Below are 18,572 nucleotides of genomic sequence, written 5' to 3' on the forward strand. Positions count from 1 at the left end.
ACGCCTGTTGTAGCTACACAGAGTAACAGATCTCTTTCAAACTTTCAGGAATTGACAAAGGCAACAAAACATGTACAAAATTTGTATCTCGGATATTTGATGTAGGTGACCAAAGGTCAGCTCACTTTCACGCCCTCTCTCGTTATCAATGGGAGAGGTCGCAAAGTCAATGGTAGAAATTGAAAGACGCCTCTTTTGGATGAGTGTCATTCCTAGCACTGTGAAGCACTGAATCACAAGTTAAACATGACCACTGAGCCGGAAAACTGCACCCGTAACCCCGCTGTATGTCCCTGAGGTCATTCCAGGTCGTGAACGGTATCTTATAGTTTTTCGCCAATAACTTTTGATAAAGGCATGCCAGAGCGATGAAAATACCTTAGATGTGTTTAGCATTTTCTTTCAGCATTTTGCGAAATGCCTAGGCAATTTGCAAACTGCCTGACCCACCAAAGGTCAGCTCACTTTCACGCCCTCTCTCGTTATCAATGGGAGAGGTCGCAAAGTCAATGGTAGAAATTGAAAGACGCCTCTTTTGGATGAGTGTCATTCCTAGCACTGTGAAGCACTGAATCACAAGTTAAACATGACCACTGAGCCGGAAAACTGCACCCGTAACCCCGCTGTATGTCCCTGAGGTCATTCCAGGTCGTGAACGGTATCTTATAGTTTTTCGCCAATAACTTTTGATAAAGGCATGCCAGAGCGATGAAAATACCTTAGATGTGTTTAGCTCGACGACACGGATCACCTGATGTGCAAAAAGACCTTCGATGCTTCTCGACGGGGGGAGCACGATGCTGATAATAGTGAGCTCTTGCAAGTTCTGAGTGAAACGCTACTAAAGAAAAACTATCAGCAAACAACGTACATTTTATCAGCAAACAACGTACATTTTAGCCATTTTTGTCTCCGCAGGCTAAATCGTTATTCTTAGGTTAAATCTGAGGGCGTCATCAGAAAAAAAACGTTAAGAGAGCTATCGAATGCGTTTTTCCGCAGCTCTGTAGCTCTATCCTTTCCTGAGCTATAGCCCAGTTTGTCGAAAATTGTCAAAGGTTGACCTGGAAATTGGCGAAATTTTACGTTCGATGACCTCTGGTGAGCTGACCTTTGACTTGGCCTAAAAAGTGGCCATAGTTTTCCTTCATCATGTCTTACTCTCTTTCAAACGCCGACTACGGCGTTTCGCTAGTGACCCAGGCGCCAAATTAGTAGGCTGTAGGGGGGAGGGGGATCAACTTCCACCTCCAGCAGGGCGTGGATACCCAGGAGCCCCATCAGGGCGCGGGTTAACCCCCATACGAATAGGGGTAGCGTGTATTTTTCGGGAATAGATCACGTTAAAAGGGTCAGATCATAAAAACTGTACCCTCGAGCCGATCATTTTTATCTGTCCTGAAAATGGCATGACCTTAACCCGAATAACCGTTGATTTGTGAGATCTTTCTTGAGATCATGGCAGTCCACAAAATCTCACTTCAAGAAGTTACAGCAAGAGCCGATTTACTCGGGATTTGTCATTGACCTCTGGAAGGTCACCAAATGACCAAGGACCTTTAAATTGGGTAGCAGCGGCTGCCTATCTTCACGGGCAGCACGCTCAATTTTTCTGCAAAGCTCCAGCTCAGAGGCCGAGATGCACGGGTCAGGGTGCAATGGACAACTCCTCTCCCTTGCTTTAGTGACTGTGAAAACGCCAACAGGCGAGCGCCGGCCAATACATGACAGTTACTTTCCACGGCTGTACGGAATGGTGAGCAGCTATGTACATTAAAATTGGCATGCGCCAGCTGATCAGTTCATGCTTTGTGCGTTTGCCCTCGACTAATTTTTGAATCCTGGGGCACAACAGTTGCGATGTCTGTCCCATCAAGAGAGCCATTAATTCTAAAAAAGATGAGGCTTTCTCAGAGGCCCTCATTACCCCCCGCCGAAGGGCGCCATTACCCCCAAAGGGGGCATGCCCCACCATTTGCCGACCCCTGCTCTAGTTGAATTCACACCGCTCGGTAGCTCACGCACTCCCAGTCTGTCACCATCGCGTTGCCACACCCAGCAGGACGCGTTCGGCGGCGAGGAAACACACGCCAGCGCGACCAGAAAAACGCACTCAGAGCGCCAACGAGCCAACGAGACAAACCCTGTTACGGTCCAGCCGCCAGCTCGTTACCACATACTGAGGACGACGACAAACACATCCGAGGCTCTGGCCGGCAGAACAGGCCTTTCTCGACCTTCCAGCGTGCCTGTACCCCTCGCAAAGCTGTCGTATTCAGTCCACTAACGCAGCGCCTGCGGTCCCCCACCCCTGCAGGGTAGGTCCCACCCTCCCCGCATCCCTGCACGTCGCGCGCGGGCCGCCCGCGCCGCCGACTCCAATTTACGATCGGATGGCGTTTTATTCATCGACGGCGCCAGCATATTCGGCGTCGCCGGTCCGAAAGGTCAGGCCGGCCGCGCCGCGTGCCAGCGCCGATAAGCGCCGCCGGTCGCGGCGCCGCCGCTGGGGAGCTGGCCGGTGATGCGATGCATAGGATTGACTGACGGATGACGGTTCAAGTCGCCCGAAGATACGAGCTTTCCGGCCGCGGGGTGACAGGCTTCGGTCGTTCACTGCAGCGCAGAGGTCAAAGGTAGCACGGGTAATGATTTTGGAGAGTCTCGGTTCGTGTTCGGACAAAGTTCGTCACAGGTCACAATCGGTAAACATGAGCTACAATCGCCGAGCTTTTGAACGGTGATTATTTCTGCACTAAATGCATGCAATCAGAAGTCAGAAACCACTTCACGTCTTGAGCACAACCCAGAATCAATGCACAGTTTTCAACGGTCGTGGCAGTGCATCAACGTCAGTAGAAAGCGTTTCATAATGGACACGGTGCGCGACCCAACACAACACTATCTTTAACGCCACACTTAATCCTCTCAAACACTTAAAACTGCAGCGGCGATAACACGGCAAATAAATCCCCTTATCGGGATCTGGTGCCGCACGAGTTTCGCGCTGGCAACAGCGTTGGCAGCGCTCTGTTTTCGCCCCTCCCCTCCCCTACACTCGGAGAGAGGGGACGGGGAGAGAGCCGTGAGGCGGACAGAGCGGCGCTCGCTTGCGTGAAAGCTGCTACCGTTAGCCATCATTACCATTGACGCTGGCACGCGAGACAGCCGACCGCCGCGCCGTGCCGGCGACTCTCTCCCCACTGGCGTCAATGGGCGCATCGGTAGCGCGCCCGGCAGACTCGCAGATTAATTGGTTCGCCACACCGGCAGCGGATTGTCCGCGGCACAAAAAGGCACATCAGGCTCAGTTCGGAATAGCGTTTGTACAGCAAACGCGATATGCGTTTACACAGGAAACGTGATATCTTTACATATCAGCTTTGTATCGAAAATAAACCAGACCTGCCGCCACTAACACCGCAAAAGATCACGCGACAAAACATAACGAACACGACATCTTGAGCGAACATAGCGCGACCTCATCCTCCACCACTCTAATCACACTGAGATACAACAGTGCTGGCGGCAACGCTAGCACAAACACCAGGACCGCATCGGAGGTCACACGGCCTGCCAGAAGTCTGTCCTTTTTTGGGGCGCGATGTCGCGCCGTGCGATGACTGTTTTTGCTGCCGAGAATGACACATTTGTCTCAGTTGTCTCGCCGGACACAGAGATCTGGCGCGGCGCGTGATGGCCCACACAAAGACGGGGAAAACGAGGCAGAGCCCGACCTGCACACGCCGCGTGGTCACCGGAACAGATGGTCGACTTTTAGGGTAGAGGTAACAGGCGACATACGTTTTTGTATCATTCCCCGTGCCAGCATCCCGCTGTTGAGTCTCTGCGTGTAACTGCCGTCACTAATTGTGAGTGAATAAGCATTACCCGCCGGCGCTTTGAAGTTTTACCGAAACACGGAAGTTATTGGGATGTTGTTAGATCGGCGCAGATCAGGTCGACGTGACCCGATGCCTTGACAAATACACCGTTCCATCCACACATGTACCTTAAACAGGTCAAGCAGCACATGGTCTCCTTCTACAGCAAATTTCACAGGTCCCTTCCACCTCAACCCTCACTGGCTTCCTCATAACTCATAAATCCCTACCATCTTTACCACCGCACCCCTCACTGAATCCCTCCCTCACCACACATCCGCCCCGCCCAGCAGCATCCCGCCACTCACCGGGTGAAGGCACATCCCGCTCGCCGTTAGCGGAGTCAGTCACCAGGTGTGTCGGCGCCACCGGCTCGCCCGTGCATTTCTTCTTCAGTAGCTTGTGACACTTTTTATGGATGAGCAGCTTACACTGGGTGCACTTGAAGCCCTGCCGTCCCAGGCCCCAAATCCGGTCTTGGCAGTAGGCACAGGCGGCGCTCTGTCAAAAAAGGTGTGTTTTGTAAGGATCATGGAAAAGCAGCGCAACAAGAGGTTGGAGAGACGTATTGGCATAAGGGCAGTTTAGAAAGCAGATGAAATAACTGGAATAAATACAGTCATACGCCACAGTCATAACGAGACGCCTCGAAGGACCAGCCAATGCAGATCAGGACCGTCGCCACGCCACGCTTTAGCGCGGGTGGCGCGGCGGCCGGTGGTAGACTGTCCCGCCTTACATGCCGGTACTGCGGTACAGTCTACCAGTCCAGTCACCGCCTTCTCCGCACCGTGTGCGCTGTGCCTCAGTGCACCGAACACAATGACAAGACAGGCGCGGAGACATCAACGCATGAGTGCCGCGTGTTTCTGTCTCTGTGTCTGTGCAGTGTGGACTAGTATAAAGTAAGCAGCAGTAGTTATCACCCATCTCCCGACTCCCACCCAATTTAAAATCGACATACCACCCTGCAGTCTCAGTTTACTCACACATGCAGAGTGAACATCGAGTAGTATCTTCGTTATTACATATCATTTCATTTTATTTTGTTGAAATGATAGTGCATTTATCCTTTACTCTTTCTACGGTGTAAGAGCATAAGGTTATTTCCAACACGGCTTATCTCCATGGCAATTTTTCATTTAGTCCCTACAAATGCGGGCGCCATTTTTGTCGCGCGATATCCAACCACCTTCGTTCACGCCCACCCCTTCATCCCAAATTCCTGCGGCGTGGGCTCGGTCGTCTGGTCGCCCACCACACCGTTTCAGCACGAGCTGGTTACCAGGGGAGCGGCGCCTGCCAGCGCCGACCGGCGCCCTCCCACGACCAGTCGGCTAATTGGTGAATGGTTCCGCACCACCCACCGGTGAGCAGCGCTACGCCCCAGCACCGCCGGCGCGGCGTCTGCCCGCAGCGGGGACACGTCTGCCGCAGTGACTCGGAATGGCACCTCTCCAGACCCCCGCCAGTTGGCCCACCAGACACATGGCCCCATCGGGGAAAAATCATAAAAGGCAGACGAGAGGGGATGCGAGAGCCTGCCGTTTGGATTTTCTTCAGATCAATCCCAATACAAAAATGTAGATAACATCGCGAAATTATTCTAGTAGCAAAAGTCGGCACAAGTTAATTTCCTCGTGCATGATCGGCTCATAAGCTATGGACACACCAGCACCGCAGACCATGCGATTTTCATGAGCCCGTCTGGCAGTTTGTGTCGATTTTTCCGCCACCGTCGGCGGTGCCGGGATGCGGAGCTGGCGCCGACTCGGCACCGGCCGTCTCCATTATTCATTGGCCGGCGGTGTGCGGACCGGTCGGACGGTCGGCCGCCGACACTGAATGGAATCTATAATGTAATATGTGGCGCTGGCCGCCGCTGGTGACCGGTGACCGCGGTGATTGTCACCACCGGCCAGATGACCCGGTGATGACCGCCGGCCGGCAGGGGGTAGGTGCCGGCGGTATCGTCCGTGCCGCGCCAGACGGCCGGGTGGACGGACAGACGCCCAGGACAGGCGGTAGGGTGCCGGTGATATGGCCCGTGGGTCGCGACGGGCAGACAGTAATAATGGAGCAGCCGCCACCGCCGATCGCTTCCATCCTTCAGGTGACGATAGATACTAGATACACGATTTGATTAGATGGACTCCAGAATGAATAGATAGACAGGGGTTCCGAGGCGAGACAGCGCCGCTCCAAAACGTCTCTGCGCTCTCATAAAGAGCAAAGGAATGTTGTTCACCATAGCGCTTCAATGCGCATTGCGCAGCACCTCTAAATTTATCCCAACAAATAGAAAGTGTAGTCACAATTGATAACAACGCAGAATTAGACGAAAATTATCAAAAATAAACCACTTTGCATTGATGCACTATGGTGCCATGGTTGAATGTCCTATCCGGTATGCAAAGAACCGACATGTATTATGTAGTGCACTCGGTACGTAAGGCAGTGTATCCTGGTACCCCGGCCAGTACACCGAGTACCCTGGCACACCGGCCAGTACGCTGAGTACCCCAGTACCCGGGCCAGTACGCTGTGTACCCTGGTTTACCCCGCCGCCGGCACGGCACCATCGATCGTCGGAGCAGCGAAGAGCTCAGCTGACGGCCCGCCGTCGGCCGCTCAGCCGCCGCGCCGCCCGCGGGGACATACCGGGTCAGAGGTCATATGTCGCGGTCAGAGGTTACCGGACCCCATCAGAGGTCACCTGTCGCGGTCAGAGGTTACCGGACCCCATCAGAGGTCACCTGTCGCGGTCAGAGGTCACCTGAACCCGTCAGAGGTCACCTGAATCGGTCAGAGGTCACCGGACCCGGTTAGGGTCACCTGCCCTGTCATAGGTCACCCCTCTCGGTCAAAGGTCATCTCTCCCGGTCAAAGGTCATCTCTCCCGGTCAAAGGTCACCTTTTCCGGATAGGGGTCACAAGTATCGGTCAGAGGCCATCTGCTTTGGTCAGAGGTCATCTTTCCAGTCAGAGGTCACCTATCGCGGTCAAAGGTCACCTTTCCGGTCAGAAGTCACCTGCCCTGGCCAGAGGTCACCTGTCTCGGTTAGAGGTCACCGCAGTCCTCACAAGGTGCCTGGTCGAGTGTGACTGCGCGGTGTGACATTTCAGCAATTGGTTTCAAAAATTACTCAGCATCATATAATTCGTCTCTATTGCCTTCTTAACTCTTCTATCCTGTTCTTTTCTGTCGTCCTCGTCAGCTGCACCCCCTTCCTGGGCCGCAGTTCGGTCACTTCCTCGTGCCAGGGTCTGCCCCGACCGTGGCAGATCGGGCGGGGACGGGCGGAGGGGAGGGAGGGCCCTGGGTACATCATCACTCGCCGGCCGGCACGCGCTAACAAGGGGGCGGGACGCCGGCCAATCGGCCCGGATAATGGTCGCCAATGGCGGAAAATTAGCCGGAATCACCGCCAAACGTGCCCAGCGCGTCGCCGAGGAGCCAAAAATGCGCGCGACATGGCTGCCAGCAGACCTTTATAGTTTGCACCCGATCATCAGCAGCGATTCCAAGAGCGATTCGCGCGGCGCAGTAATGGCCTGCATGGGGTAAAATCAAACAAATTTCGACACGGAATGATACCCCAAACAATGAAGCCACGAATATCCTCAAGGAAGGAAAGGAAATAAATTACCTTATTTACGCTAAGAAAATAAGGACTCATAAAGCATGCTATGCTTACCAAGCATATTATGCAACAACATAAAATAATGACGGGATAAATCAGACCATAATCGAGAGCAAAAAAGGTTCGATGAAGCAGCCAATATACCCAAGTGATTTCAAATGCCTTAAACGATTATTTTGGTGGCAATGATGGAGCGTTCTTCGAATGTCTGCAATAGAACGAAGGTCACGTTACTTCCATAAATTTAAATGATGAAAGTATCATACAAAATGCATGGCTTTTCGTTTGCTTCCGAAGATTGATGAGAAGTTTCCAGACGCCTAAATATACTGCCCTTGACTGCCAGTTATTTATGCGGAAACTTTTGATGAATTTAACGGCACCGCTTAGTGTATATCATGATCCACTTTATGCATCCAATGCAGCCAGAAGTCTCACATATCGGCCCGTATTGTATCGCTCTCGATCACTGCGTCTTTCTATGCGGTGACCTGACTGCACCTGCCGCCGGCCGGTTCACATGGTCCACGCCAAAACAGTGGCCCGGGCGGCATGTCGCGGCAATGTCTCGCCAATCAATAACTGGCCCGGAGGCACGCCGCCACCTGGACCGGCCACTTTGAGTCGGTGCGGCCCCCAGCAAGTATGATGGATTGACGGGTATCGTGAGAATGGCACATCACTCGTACCCCCCCCCCCCCACTTCCACGCAGCTTAGCTCTGACGTCATTGGTACCTAGAGGGGGGGGGGGTGACAGCTGGGTGCAAAGTCCGCACAGCAGCAAGCAGGAACTGGAGCGCAGTATCCTCAAAATAAAAGATTCCGGGCAACTTCATCAAACATTATTGTCCTGCATTTCAGCAGGAACGAATATCGAACTTTTTAAGTTTTCATTTCGAAATGCCTCTGTTTTTACTTAGAGTCGCTGTGCCGACATTTCAATCTTCAGTTCAGTAGCACTCACCCGGTTGAAGCGTTTCGCCTGGAAGATATGGCCATTGACCTTGTACAGTTTCCTCCATCGCCGGGCGCCGCGCCGATATATGCTTCCTGGGGGACAGAGCGAGGGCGGCGTCACCACTGGGTAACCGGAGTGGGCTGGAAGGGGGCGGGGTACACGGCAGTACAGACGCACACATGGGGAGTGCACAGACTGCACAGAGCTGACTGAAGCAGGCGACGTGACAAGACACCAATGAGCCGCCTCGGCTGAACCCTACACAGCACCACACCCTCGCGATGCCGGCGGCAGTGAGTGTTGCAGCTCAGAAGCCCTCCGACCCGCCCAGGGCCATCCATTTCACTGCCGCCAGTCGGACGAGCCCTGCGGCTGGTTCGTATGCGGCGCCGATGAGCGCCGCATATGCCGCCGACGCCACGGCGACAAACAAGACGCACTCGAATACCGATCAGAGGCCATCAGTAATATGGAGGGAGGAAAGCGGCTGCTGGGGTGAGCGGGGTTCCTGATCGAGTCTGGTACACGGGTCACGGTCAAAGGGTCACACAGGGTCAGAGGGACGGGTGGCTGAGCCGGAAACTTCGTGTGTAGTTTTATTTGAGGGATACTATATTCATACTTCTAATTTGATGGTTTGCATGACTATTTTAAGAATATTTCACTTGCAAAATTACCACGTAAGTCAAATTACGATGCTACGATTACAGCGGCATGCCCGCTACTAAAAATACCAAGTTGATATGCGCCGCACCCCGAACATCTTGTGAACATTTTCGCTGTACCTGTTTTGCAGCCGGGATAAGTTATTGTTCGGTGGCAGATATGAGGCGGGCCAAGCTCATAAAGGCTCGATGTCATCCCCAACTAGGCGAGCTCTATGCATAAATAGAGGCCATTTTCTGTAGCGGAAGAGGCCAATTCGCCTGCCAACAGCAGCCCAGAGACCCCGTTTAGTCGCCGTTAGTAGCTAAATCACAGGGAGAGACATATGAAAACAAAGTTATTCTTAAGTGAAGGAAGGTACTATAATGCATTAATGTGGCGACAGCGTTACTGAGGTACATGCACTGTAAAAAGCTCAAACTCAGAAAAAGTATCTATTGAGCTAAACCGATCATCGCTATAGAACAGCTCACTTTTTATCAATCCCTGCACGAACTGTCACCTGCAGAATTGACGCATATGTTCTGTCACAAAATATCTTCCAAGTTAATGCACTTCTTGCACGCAACAGCACGGACGTCAAAACTGCCTAACGACCAGCCCCAACTTGGACGACATAAAAGCATTCCTGACCTGAATGGTGAAAACGCTATTAACAGCAAAGAAACACCACAAACACGACCTCGCGTGAACGCTCGTTTTCCACACGATATCGTCATTATTGACAGCAGCTTTTGGGGCGGCAAGGCGGCATTCGCGCACTCCTCGGGGAAATGTTCTCCCCTATGTTGATTGAGTTTCATGACAGCCCCCGCTGACGGCCGGACTATACCATTTTTAGTGCACTCGGCCGAGCCAGGGCTGACCTTTCCAGCGAACGCCAGCTGCCGTTATCCTACCACCTGCTCGACGTGCATAGCACAAATACGGCCATGTGTGACGCACATTCAAGCGGCCAAAATCAATCACACAATCAATCAGCAAAGTTCGAGCAGTTCACGAAACAGCTAATCGATGAACCAACAGCAGAATTATAGTAAACCTATCGTTTTTATAGTAAGCCTTGTGATGGGGTTCGCTTGTCGGCCCGTGAGATCAGGAAAAATGTCGCTTTTTCAAGTAATTCCTTTCCAAAAGCTTAGAAGTCATTCCAAACTTCAAAAGTCAGTTTTATCCGGAAGCCGGCGTCGCTGACTTATGGGCTATGAGAGCATCAGGAACTTCTCATGCGACCCGCAGAAAAGGCAAGCGTACGCAGCACACTCAGACGAGAATCGTTACCAAAACGCGATATCACTTCTCTAAAAGAACTTAAACCAGCAACCTTATTTACCTTCTCTTTGTCCCTTCCTGGGAAGACTATCGTGTCCGATAGTTCACCCTTGAAATAAAAAAAAAACTAATAAGAAAAATGCAATGTGAACACCCCGCCGCCAACGAACCTCCTCCCCCCCCCCCCCCCCCCCAGCCACATCTTCCACCAGTGAGACACCTCTGGTCGATCGCCGGACAGGCCGACCCGGCAGCCGCTCGGTACCGAGACTAGCTGACGGTGCGCCACTGAGCCTGACACGACGCCAGGCCGGGCCGGCCGCCACTGAACTTTGTAAAGGTCACCGTCTGTGGCCGCGACGTGAGAGACCGCGCCGGCTGACCCCAGAGTCGCTCACGGGCCGGGGCCGGATTGCCGGAGCGGTCAGGGAGGAACGGACACCGCCGCACGCGACAGGAGCAGGCAATGTCGATGTAGATGAGAGTGCTCGCGGTCGTCAGGATAAGACGTATGAACGTGAATACAAGAAAGACACGTTATACTGAGACGACGACAGGGGGAGAGAGCACGGGCCAGAAAGATAAGGGTGAACTTTTCAGCTGCCAGCTGCATTCTTAGTATGCATTGCGGCACAAGGAAGTAGTCCTTTGTAAACGTCGCGAACCAGACAAAAGGTCGGTGGGGGTTTACCGGGGGAGTTCAGCGACGTAATCAGATTGCAGTTCAGTGAGCCGTTGCTTCCTCTATTTGCAATCATCTGAATATTCACAGAGCGACTTCCGACATTTTCTGAACTCCGTCTTATTTCGCCTTTCTCCGAGTGCGTCGCCAGTTGCAGGCGCGTATTGGAGCATCGAGCAGCAGTTGCAGCAGCCAAACGCCCCAGAGTGGCGAGAGAGAGGAAGAGAGGGAGGGAGAGAAAGAGAGAGGGAGAGGGAGAGGAAGAGGAAGAGGGAGAGGGAGAGGGAGAGGGAGAGGGAGAGGGAGAGGGAGAGGGAGAGGGAGAGGGTGAGGGAGAGGGAGAGGGAGAGAAAGAGGGGGAGGGAGAGGGAGGTAGAGATAAAGAGGGAGAGGGAAAGGGAGAGGGAGGTAGAGATAAAGAGGGAGAGGGAAAGGGAGAGGGAGGTAGAGATAAAGAATAACAGGAGGCGCTACATTATACAAATACATGTCCAGTTTCAGCTGATGGTCAAAGCATCCCAATAGGTTTTATAGGAAGCGCATTGCTAAGCAAGACCTTTTCCATTGAATATCTCTAAAAAAATAATGTTACCTTCTTCGAATGATAAGCATTATAATTCATCTAAATCACACGCTTGCATTGTAAAAATCATCTGTGCCGGCATAATTATCATGCCCAAAGTGAGTTTCACTCGACTTGTTTTCCCGCCACAGACAATCAATATTTCCAGCTCGCCTTCGGCGTAGCCCCATAGCGCCTCGGGCTCGGACCAACGCCAAAGTAACTCCCTCCATCAAAGCATCATCTATTCTGATGGCCATTCGGCTTTCAACGTCAAATCTAGAATCATCAGCCATAAGCGATGGCCCGGCGGCACTTAAGTACTTCGTCCGCCGCAACTGTCACCTCCGCTTTCAGCTACTGGGCGCCCCAGTTCGCCCGACCGCCACCCAATCTCAAACCCATCACAGATTCCCGCGGATTATCGAGTTTCGATTGAATTTTTACAAAAGAGCTTATCTTAAAATACTACAAAAAACGCTCCGAGCCAAATGTGAGCTCTCATTTGAAACAGCTCCGGGTCTTACACTAATGGGCGCCATTGTTCTCTCTCGCGCGGGCGGCATTCGCGATAGAAAATCAATCGGCGCCGAAATCTCAGTGAACTCCTGCCGACTGGGAGGCAAACAGAGCCGCTAACAACCCGGAGCTCGCACTCGGCCCGGCCCTCCTCCTCGCCAAACTTCACTAAGCGCATCTCTCGCCTGGCTATCCTTTTCGAGTTGCGGAGCGCCGCGGCGGACGAGTGCCCGGACCGGCCACAGAGGGTGGGAGGGGTGGGAGCGGGGCGGGGAACGGAAGACCGGCAGCGTGTGGAAGGAGGGGAGGGGGAGAGGCGCCGGGCCACATGCGGAACTTTATATACCGTGGCGGTTGTAGCTACAACCCCAATTTTTAAAAGTACAACCCCAATGGCAAAACTACAACCCCAACATTGGAAAATTAAGAATTAGCCTGAAACACATGAAAATGAACAAAATATGTATCCCCACAGAAGCAGATAATTGAGATATATCAAGAAAGTGAAGATATCAATAAATTAGGACATCTTTTTGAATTCCAGATGCTAAAAACATTGAAAGTGCTCTGTTAAGAACATATTATTCCGCTGAGACAGTGAGCAGAGCATGATATGAAAGTCAATCACTTCACACTTCTTAAGCATACTAAGTGAATCATATTGAAAGTGTTCCAAAAAATATTAACATGTAACATGAAAGTGTGAAGCAAAAAAAAATCATAACATTCATCATACTTTTGCAGTGGCGAATCCAGCTCAGAGTTTGGGGGGGGGGGGGCAAACCATAACAATTTATCGATTCTTTCCATGCCTCGTCCATAGGCGTAATATTAAAATTATGCCGTTTGGGAGGGGCAAATGCCCATTTTGCCCCCCCCCCCTGGATCCTGATCCGCCACTGTACTTTGGGGTTTTCTCACTAAATATTTCATACCTGTGGGTTGTGCTTATCAAAGAGATAAGCATAGATGAAAAGTTTGACACAAAACAGTAAGCTTCAGAAATAAATTAACCTAACCTAAGCCTCCACCCTGTGTAGCATTCAATCACCATAGTTAATCATAATATCAAATACATTTTTTAAGTGAAATATCACTCTGTTCGCAATTTTGTCAGTTGGCGCAATACCACCAATCAGCACGAATAATATTTGGCTAAAATGACGACACTTGAAATCAACGTTGACGACCATAAAAAGTAAACACCAATCCTGTGCGATAATTAGTGCTGATAATCTTTACTGACAGGTTCGCGAACAGAATGCAAACGATGCAAACTAAGTCACATGCACGTCACATGTAAGCCAGCATGACGCATTTGATACAAATGCAAGGTTTTGGCGACGTCTGTCAAATCAGCAGCAACGAATATCAGCCTCACAGCAGCATATTTCGGGGTCTTTCGATTTGGCTGAAAATCGGTATCCAGGGCCTCCTCGATGCGCTGATTCCGAAAATATGCCTCTTTGGGGTGGTATTTTGCACCGTTAACGAGTTAATGACCAATTAACATCTTAACGGGAAACGGCGGGGTCTTTCGATTTAGCTGAAAATCGGTGTACAGGGCCTCCTCGATTCGCTGATTCCGAAAATGTACCTTTTTGGGGTGGTATTTTGTACCGTAACCGAGTTAACGACCAATTAACATTTTAATGGGAAACGGCGGGTTCTTTCGATTTAGCTGAAAATCGGTATACAGGGCCTCCTTGATCCGCTGATTCCGAAAATGTACCTCTTTGGGGCAGTATTTTGCACCGTTAACGAGTTAACGGCTAATTAACATTTTAACCGGAAACGGCGGGGTCTTTCGATTTAGCTGAAAATTGGTATACAGGACCTGTTTGATGCGCTGATTCCGAAAATGTACTTCTTTGAGGCAGTATTTTGCACCGTTAACGAGCTAACGACCAATTAACATTCTAACGGGAAACGGCGGCGTCTTTCGATTTGGCTGAAAATCGGTATACAGGGCCTCCTCGATGCGCTGATTCCGAAAATGCACCTCTTTGTGGTGGTATTTTGCACCGTTAACGAGTTAACGACCAATTAACATTTTAATGGAAAACGGCGGGGTCTTTCGATTTAGCTGAAAATCGGTATGCAGGGCCTCCTCGATGCGCTGATTCCGAAAATGTACCTCTTTGGGGTGGTATTTTGCACCGTTAACGAATTAACGGCCAACTAACATTTTAACGGTAAACGGCGGGGTCTTTCGATTTAGCTGAAAATCGGTGACGTTCAGTGTCTCAGGGGCACACAAACAAGCCGCTATGTGTTCCTAGCCATCGTGGCTGTGAAGAGTATGCGTTTTGTTTACGATTCGCCAAACAATGCATAATACATTTGCTCGTTGAAAAAAAGAAGATCATCTAGTTAATTGAAGTATTCGGTGATATGAAAAGGCTGTGGCATTTATTATTTAGTTTCCTCAGGTTGAGATAATTTAGATCCAGTGTTATGTTCCTTTGCGGCATTGTGTTCGGTATGTTGTCCTCGTTTGCAAAATATCTCATGTCTGATCAGTCACTATTCCGGTTTATACTACCCGTTTCCGTAATAGACGTATTCCAGACGACAGTGGCATTAATATACAAAGATGGACTCGTTTTAAGTTTTTTAGTCTAAAAATAACGTATCCCTGTTTAGGTCTTCGTTGTCAATTGCCACGAGTGGCTTAAATTGTTACTCGTAGGGAAAGAGCCCTGCTCCAATACTGAGTAATGTTTGTGTCAAATGTGGAAAGAAACAAGTATTCATAGGGACTGTGATTTTGGGCGTTTACCTACCGTTTCCGAATCGCCACGACCAGTACCTAGCGGCGGAACACCCTCAATTAAGGGGGGCACTGTCGACTTTTGATCCCATTCTTTCCATGCAACGCCCATAGGGCTAATGTTTAAATGCCAAAATCAAAGGGGGCACGGTTCCCCGGTGCCCTCCCCGTTCCGCCGCCTATGGCCACGACCATGGTGGCGACTGGCGATACCCGAGTACCTACAACCAGGCACATAGTCAATGGAGGGACGACAGGGTCAGCCGTCTCTCCCTGGAGATGGACCACTTTTATTTTTTTTTATTTTTTTTTGTAAATGAAAATGTGGGCCCCTCCCGAAAAATAGTGGGCCGAATCCGGGGACTTTTCGGGTTTTGGTGGGGTATACCCTGGGCTCCGGCAAACTACAACCCCAATGAAAAACAAAAAGTTCCACCTCTGCGCCGGGCGGCAAAGGCAAAGGCCAACCTGCTCACAAGGAGCTGTGTGCCTATCCGTCTTTTATCACGTGTAAAGAAAATGCATCTCTTCTGAGTCTGATCAGTACACCCGTTGTGAATTCCCACTCTCCCTTTACGCAAGGCCCTCCTGGCATCACGGCCTGGACCACACGAGACCCGAACCCGTCCCTTCGCGACAGCGACCATTCGCCAACCATTCCTCCGCGACCCCCCCCCCTCTCCCCCCGGCCCGTCCGCCGTCGTCTGCCGCCACCGTCGCCTCGTCGCGGCCTGCGTTATGCATGGACTCGTTGACGGTCCCAACGAGGTCAGCCGAGAGCCAATATAGAGGCAGACGATTATTACGGGACGGCATCGCCCAGACACCCCCGGCGCCCGGTTATAGAGCACCGGCCGCCCGGCCGCAGGGGGCTTCTCTCGCATGAAAGAATCCTGTGGTAAGTTGGTGAAAGGAGGATATTAACAGCTCCTTTGCTTATAAATTGAAAAGATAAAGGCTATAATATTTTCCCAGAATCACAGACCTAACAAAACTTCAAAGTTTGGCACTGAATTTGGATAATCTAACGATTGCTTGAGGCAGCGACTGAAGCACCAACCACCTCTGCAAGGTGCTCCTACCAGTCGCTCCCGGGATCAGCTTTTAACCGTAGCTGCTACCGGCCGCTACTGACATCACACGAGCAGCGTTTGTGTAAGTACTTACGGTCTTCACCGGCGCATGGCATCCCCGGGGCGGGCGGCACACCGGGAAACACTGCAACAAAGAATAAATGGGAGTTAGCTAACTCGAAACAGACCTAGGCCACACACCGGCAAACACTGCAACACAGAACAAAGAGGGGCGTCAGTTAACAGGCAGCACAGAGCGGATTCTTGAATAGAGGGTATCAGCAAGCTACAGCGCTGGCACAGGGGGAAGGTTAGCATCGGCGCTGACGCAGGGGAGGATCAGCCCCGGTGCTGGCGCCGGGCGGAACACAACAGGCGCCAAAACAGACACGAGACCGCGTAACGTCACGGACGTCAGCCCAAGGCAGACCGTGATAACAGGGAACGGCGGCGCCGTCGACACGCACAGCGAACACGTCACCCGAGAATACAACATAATACAATGGACTGGCGGCAGAGGGAACGCGAACAGAGAACTGAGGAATAAATATAATTCCGTAACATCAAAGCTTGGCGACTCAGCTGCAGTTCAGTCAAGAAAGAAGCAAGAAATACCAAGCAATCTAGTAAGACTCGGCATTTATACAGGGTGATTTTTTTTACTTGTTAAAAAGTAATGAGGTCTAGTTGCGTTAAAATGCAAATATATATTGCAAAATTATATACCAGGATGACGAGCATTCTGGGACATTTTGATTTCATGCAGACACGATGTGAAGGAACGTCTATCGTGTATTTTAATTGTGCTTGAAGTTACCCCCTCTCTCACCGACACGAATCAGCCCGCCTGAGCACGTGTTGAACAGCACCATGGACTCCCATACTCATTAGGCGGACTGAAAAGGCTCCTATCGCCTATTTTCAGCTCTGCCAGATATTTCCAATGTTTTCTTGTTATATCTGCCATAGCTGGGTCCAAAAACTAGAAGTCTAGGGAGGGCAGGTCGAGGATTTTTATACTGGCGGCCTTGGTGGTGTCTGATTCGCTGTTTTTCTTTCTCCCTGAAGACTGATTCTTCAGAGGCTGCACATATGCCAGATAGACCGTTTGAAGGTTATTTATGACTACAAGCTTGTTCGTGCATTAGTTAACGTCTTTCTGAGGTATCTCCTTGATGATCGCAATGCTTCGAACTGCCTCAATGCTTCAAAATCATCGTTTTGTGTCGTTCCTTACTGAACGGCGGTGGACCATGCGTGCCCAATTGGTGGGACATTTTCAGACTCCATTGGGGCCGAGGCCGTCGGTTAAAAGGGACAAATCATGACACCATACAAAATGTCCCAGATTTATCTATCACGTGCATTGCTTTTTTGCACGCGATTTTTCGATTTAGGGACCACCATTGACGTTTACTTTTTAACAGTTAAAAAAAATCACCCTGTATACATGATTTATTTACCGTCCCGAGATGTTATTTTAGTCGATTCAGAGGGTACACAATTTCTAATCGCGAGGAGAGTGGTAACTTTGCATCACATACACGGGACGCTTGACGCTTCACGGGCGGGGTAGTTGCCCACACAACACCAAAAGAAGAGAACTGCCGAGAGAGGCCATCTCCCTAGGCCTACAAGGAACCCAGGTTTGAGTTACAAACAGCGATATGAACAGCGACCGAACATGCAGAGCATCTACAGGGGATGCTGTGGATGCAACTACGAAAACGACTCTATGGTCATTTTAGTTACAGAGGTGATAAAAATGTATCATTTCATGTTTGATAAAAACCCTCCAGCGATGACTTACAAAAAAAGTGGATTATAAGTGTCGTTTTGACGCGTTCTTATCACACACATTTCTGCACCGGGTCGGCCCTGCTGTAGGTTTCACAGATCACCTGCGCCCCCGCCCGATAATGGGCGACGACGGTGCGGCAGCGGCGCCTGCTCCGATCATTACTGGAGCCCGCGGCGCCCGGCAGTCCAATCCACTTCTCCCCGAGGCGGTGGGCGCCTTTGATCTCTCTGGCTGGTGCATCACCCCGTGACCCAGCCCCAGGTCCCGCCACGACGGTCGAGAGACGCGTTCAGCCTTCAGCGCTAACCCGGCATGACTCGGATGGCAACGGAGCACCGTGCAGCGCTGATCACTTGGAAGCCCACGTGTTCCAACTCGGCGAAATTATTCCATCAAAACTTTCATGCATGAATCAATAATGCAGCTGGTGGATACCATCATAAAAACATACGGCACCTAAAAACATCGAAGCCGACTGATTCGCTTTTCCAGCGACTGCAGTTTCCATTTTAAATATCCGTCCTTCCCCAACCGCCACCTTCACGCGGTGGCGGCGGACCGTTTCATTCCGGCCAACTAGCGGCGGATTTATAATCAATCCGCGGCACCGGCCGCCGGCCAGTAATTGGTCTCGCGGCTGGAGCTGTCACACCGAGAACCCTGTCGGATGACAGCCGCAGCGGCGCTCTTCGATCGTACTCTGCGCCGGTGAAGAGCGCTCCGAGCAGAGTTAAGAC

General features: G+C 51.1%; 1 protein-coding gene across 7 annotated transcripts in view; it reads right to left on the reverse strand.

The window, feature by feature from the left end:
• LOC122385114 (atypical protein kinase C-like) overlaps positions 1–18,572 on the reverse strand; it is a 120,873-nt gene that overhangs the window by 60,579 nt on the left and 41,722 nt on the right. For all 7 annotated transcript variants that reach the window (XM_043373116.1, XM_043373114.1, XM_043373115.1 and 4 more), the window contains exons 5-7: positions 16,129–16,179; positions 8,494–8,579; positions 4,193–4,385 (exon numbers count right to left, since the gene is read on the reverse strand). In XM_043373116.1, the coding sequence (XP_043229051.1) occupies positions 4,193–4,385; positions 8,494–8,579; positions 16,129–16,179 (330 nt within the window). The remainder of the gene's footprint in view (positions 1–4,192; positions 4,386–8,493; positions 8,580–16,128; positions 16,180–18,572) is intronic.

This window comes from Amphibalanus amphitrite, unplaced genomic scaffold, assembly GCF_019059575.1.
Source record: "Amphibalanus amphitrite isolate SeventyFive unplaced genomic scaffold, NRLGWU_Aamphi_draft 000209F_arrow, whole genome shotgun sequence".
NCBI classification, from domain to species: domain Eukaryota; kingdom Metazoa; phylum Arthropoda; class Thecostraca; order Balanomorpha; family Balanidae; genus Amphibalanus; species Amphibalanus amphitrite.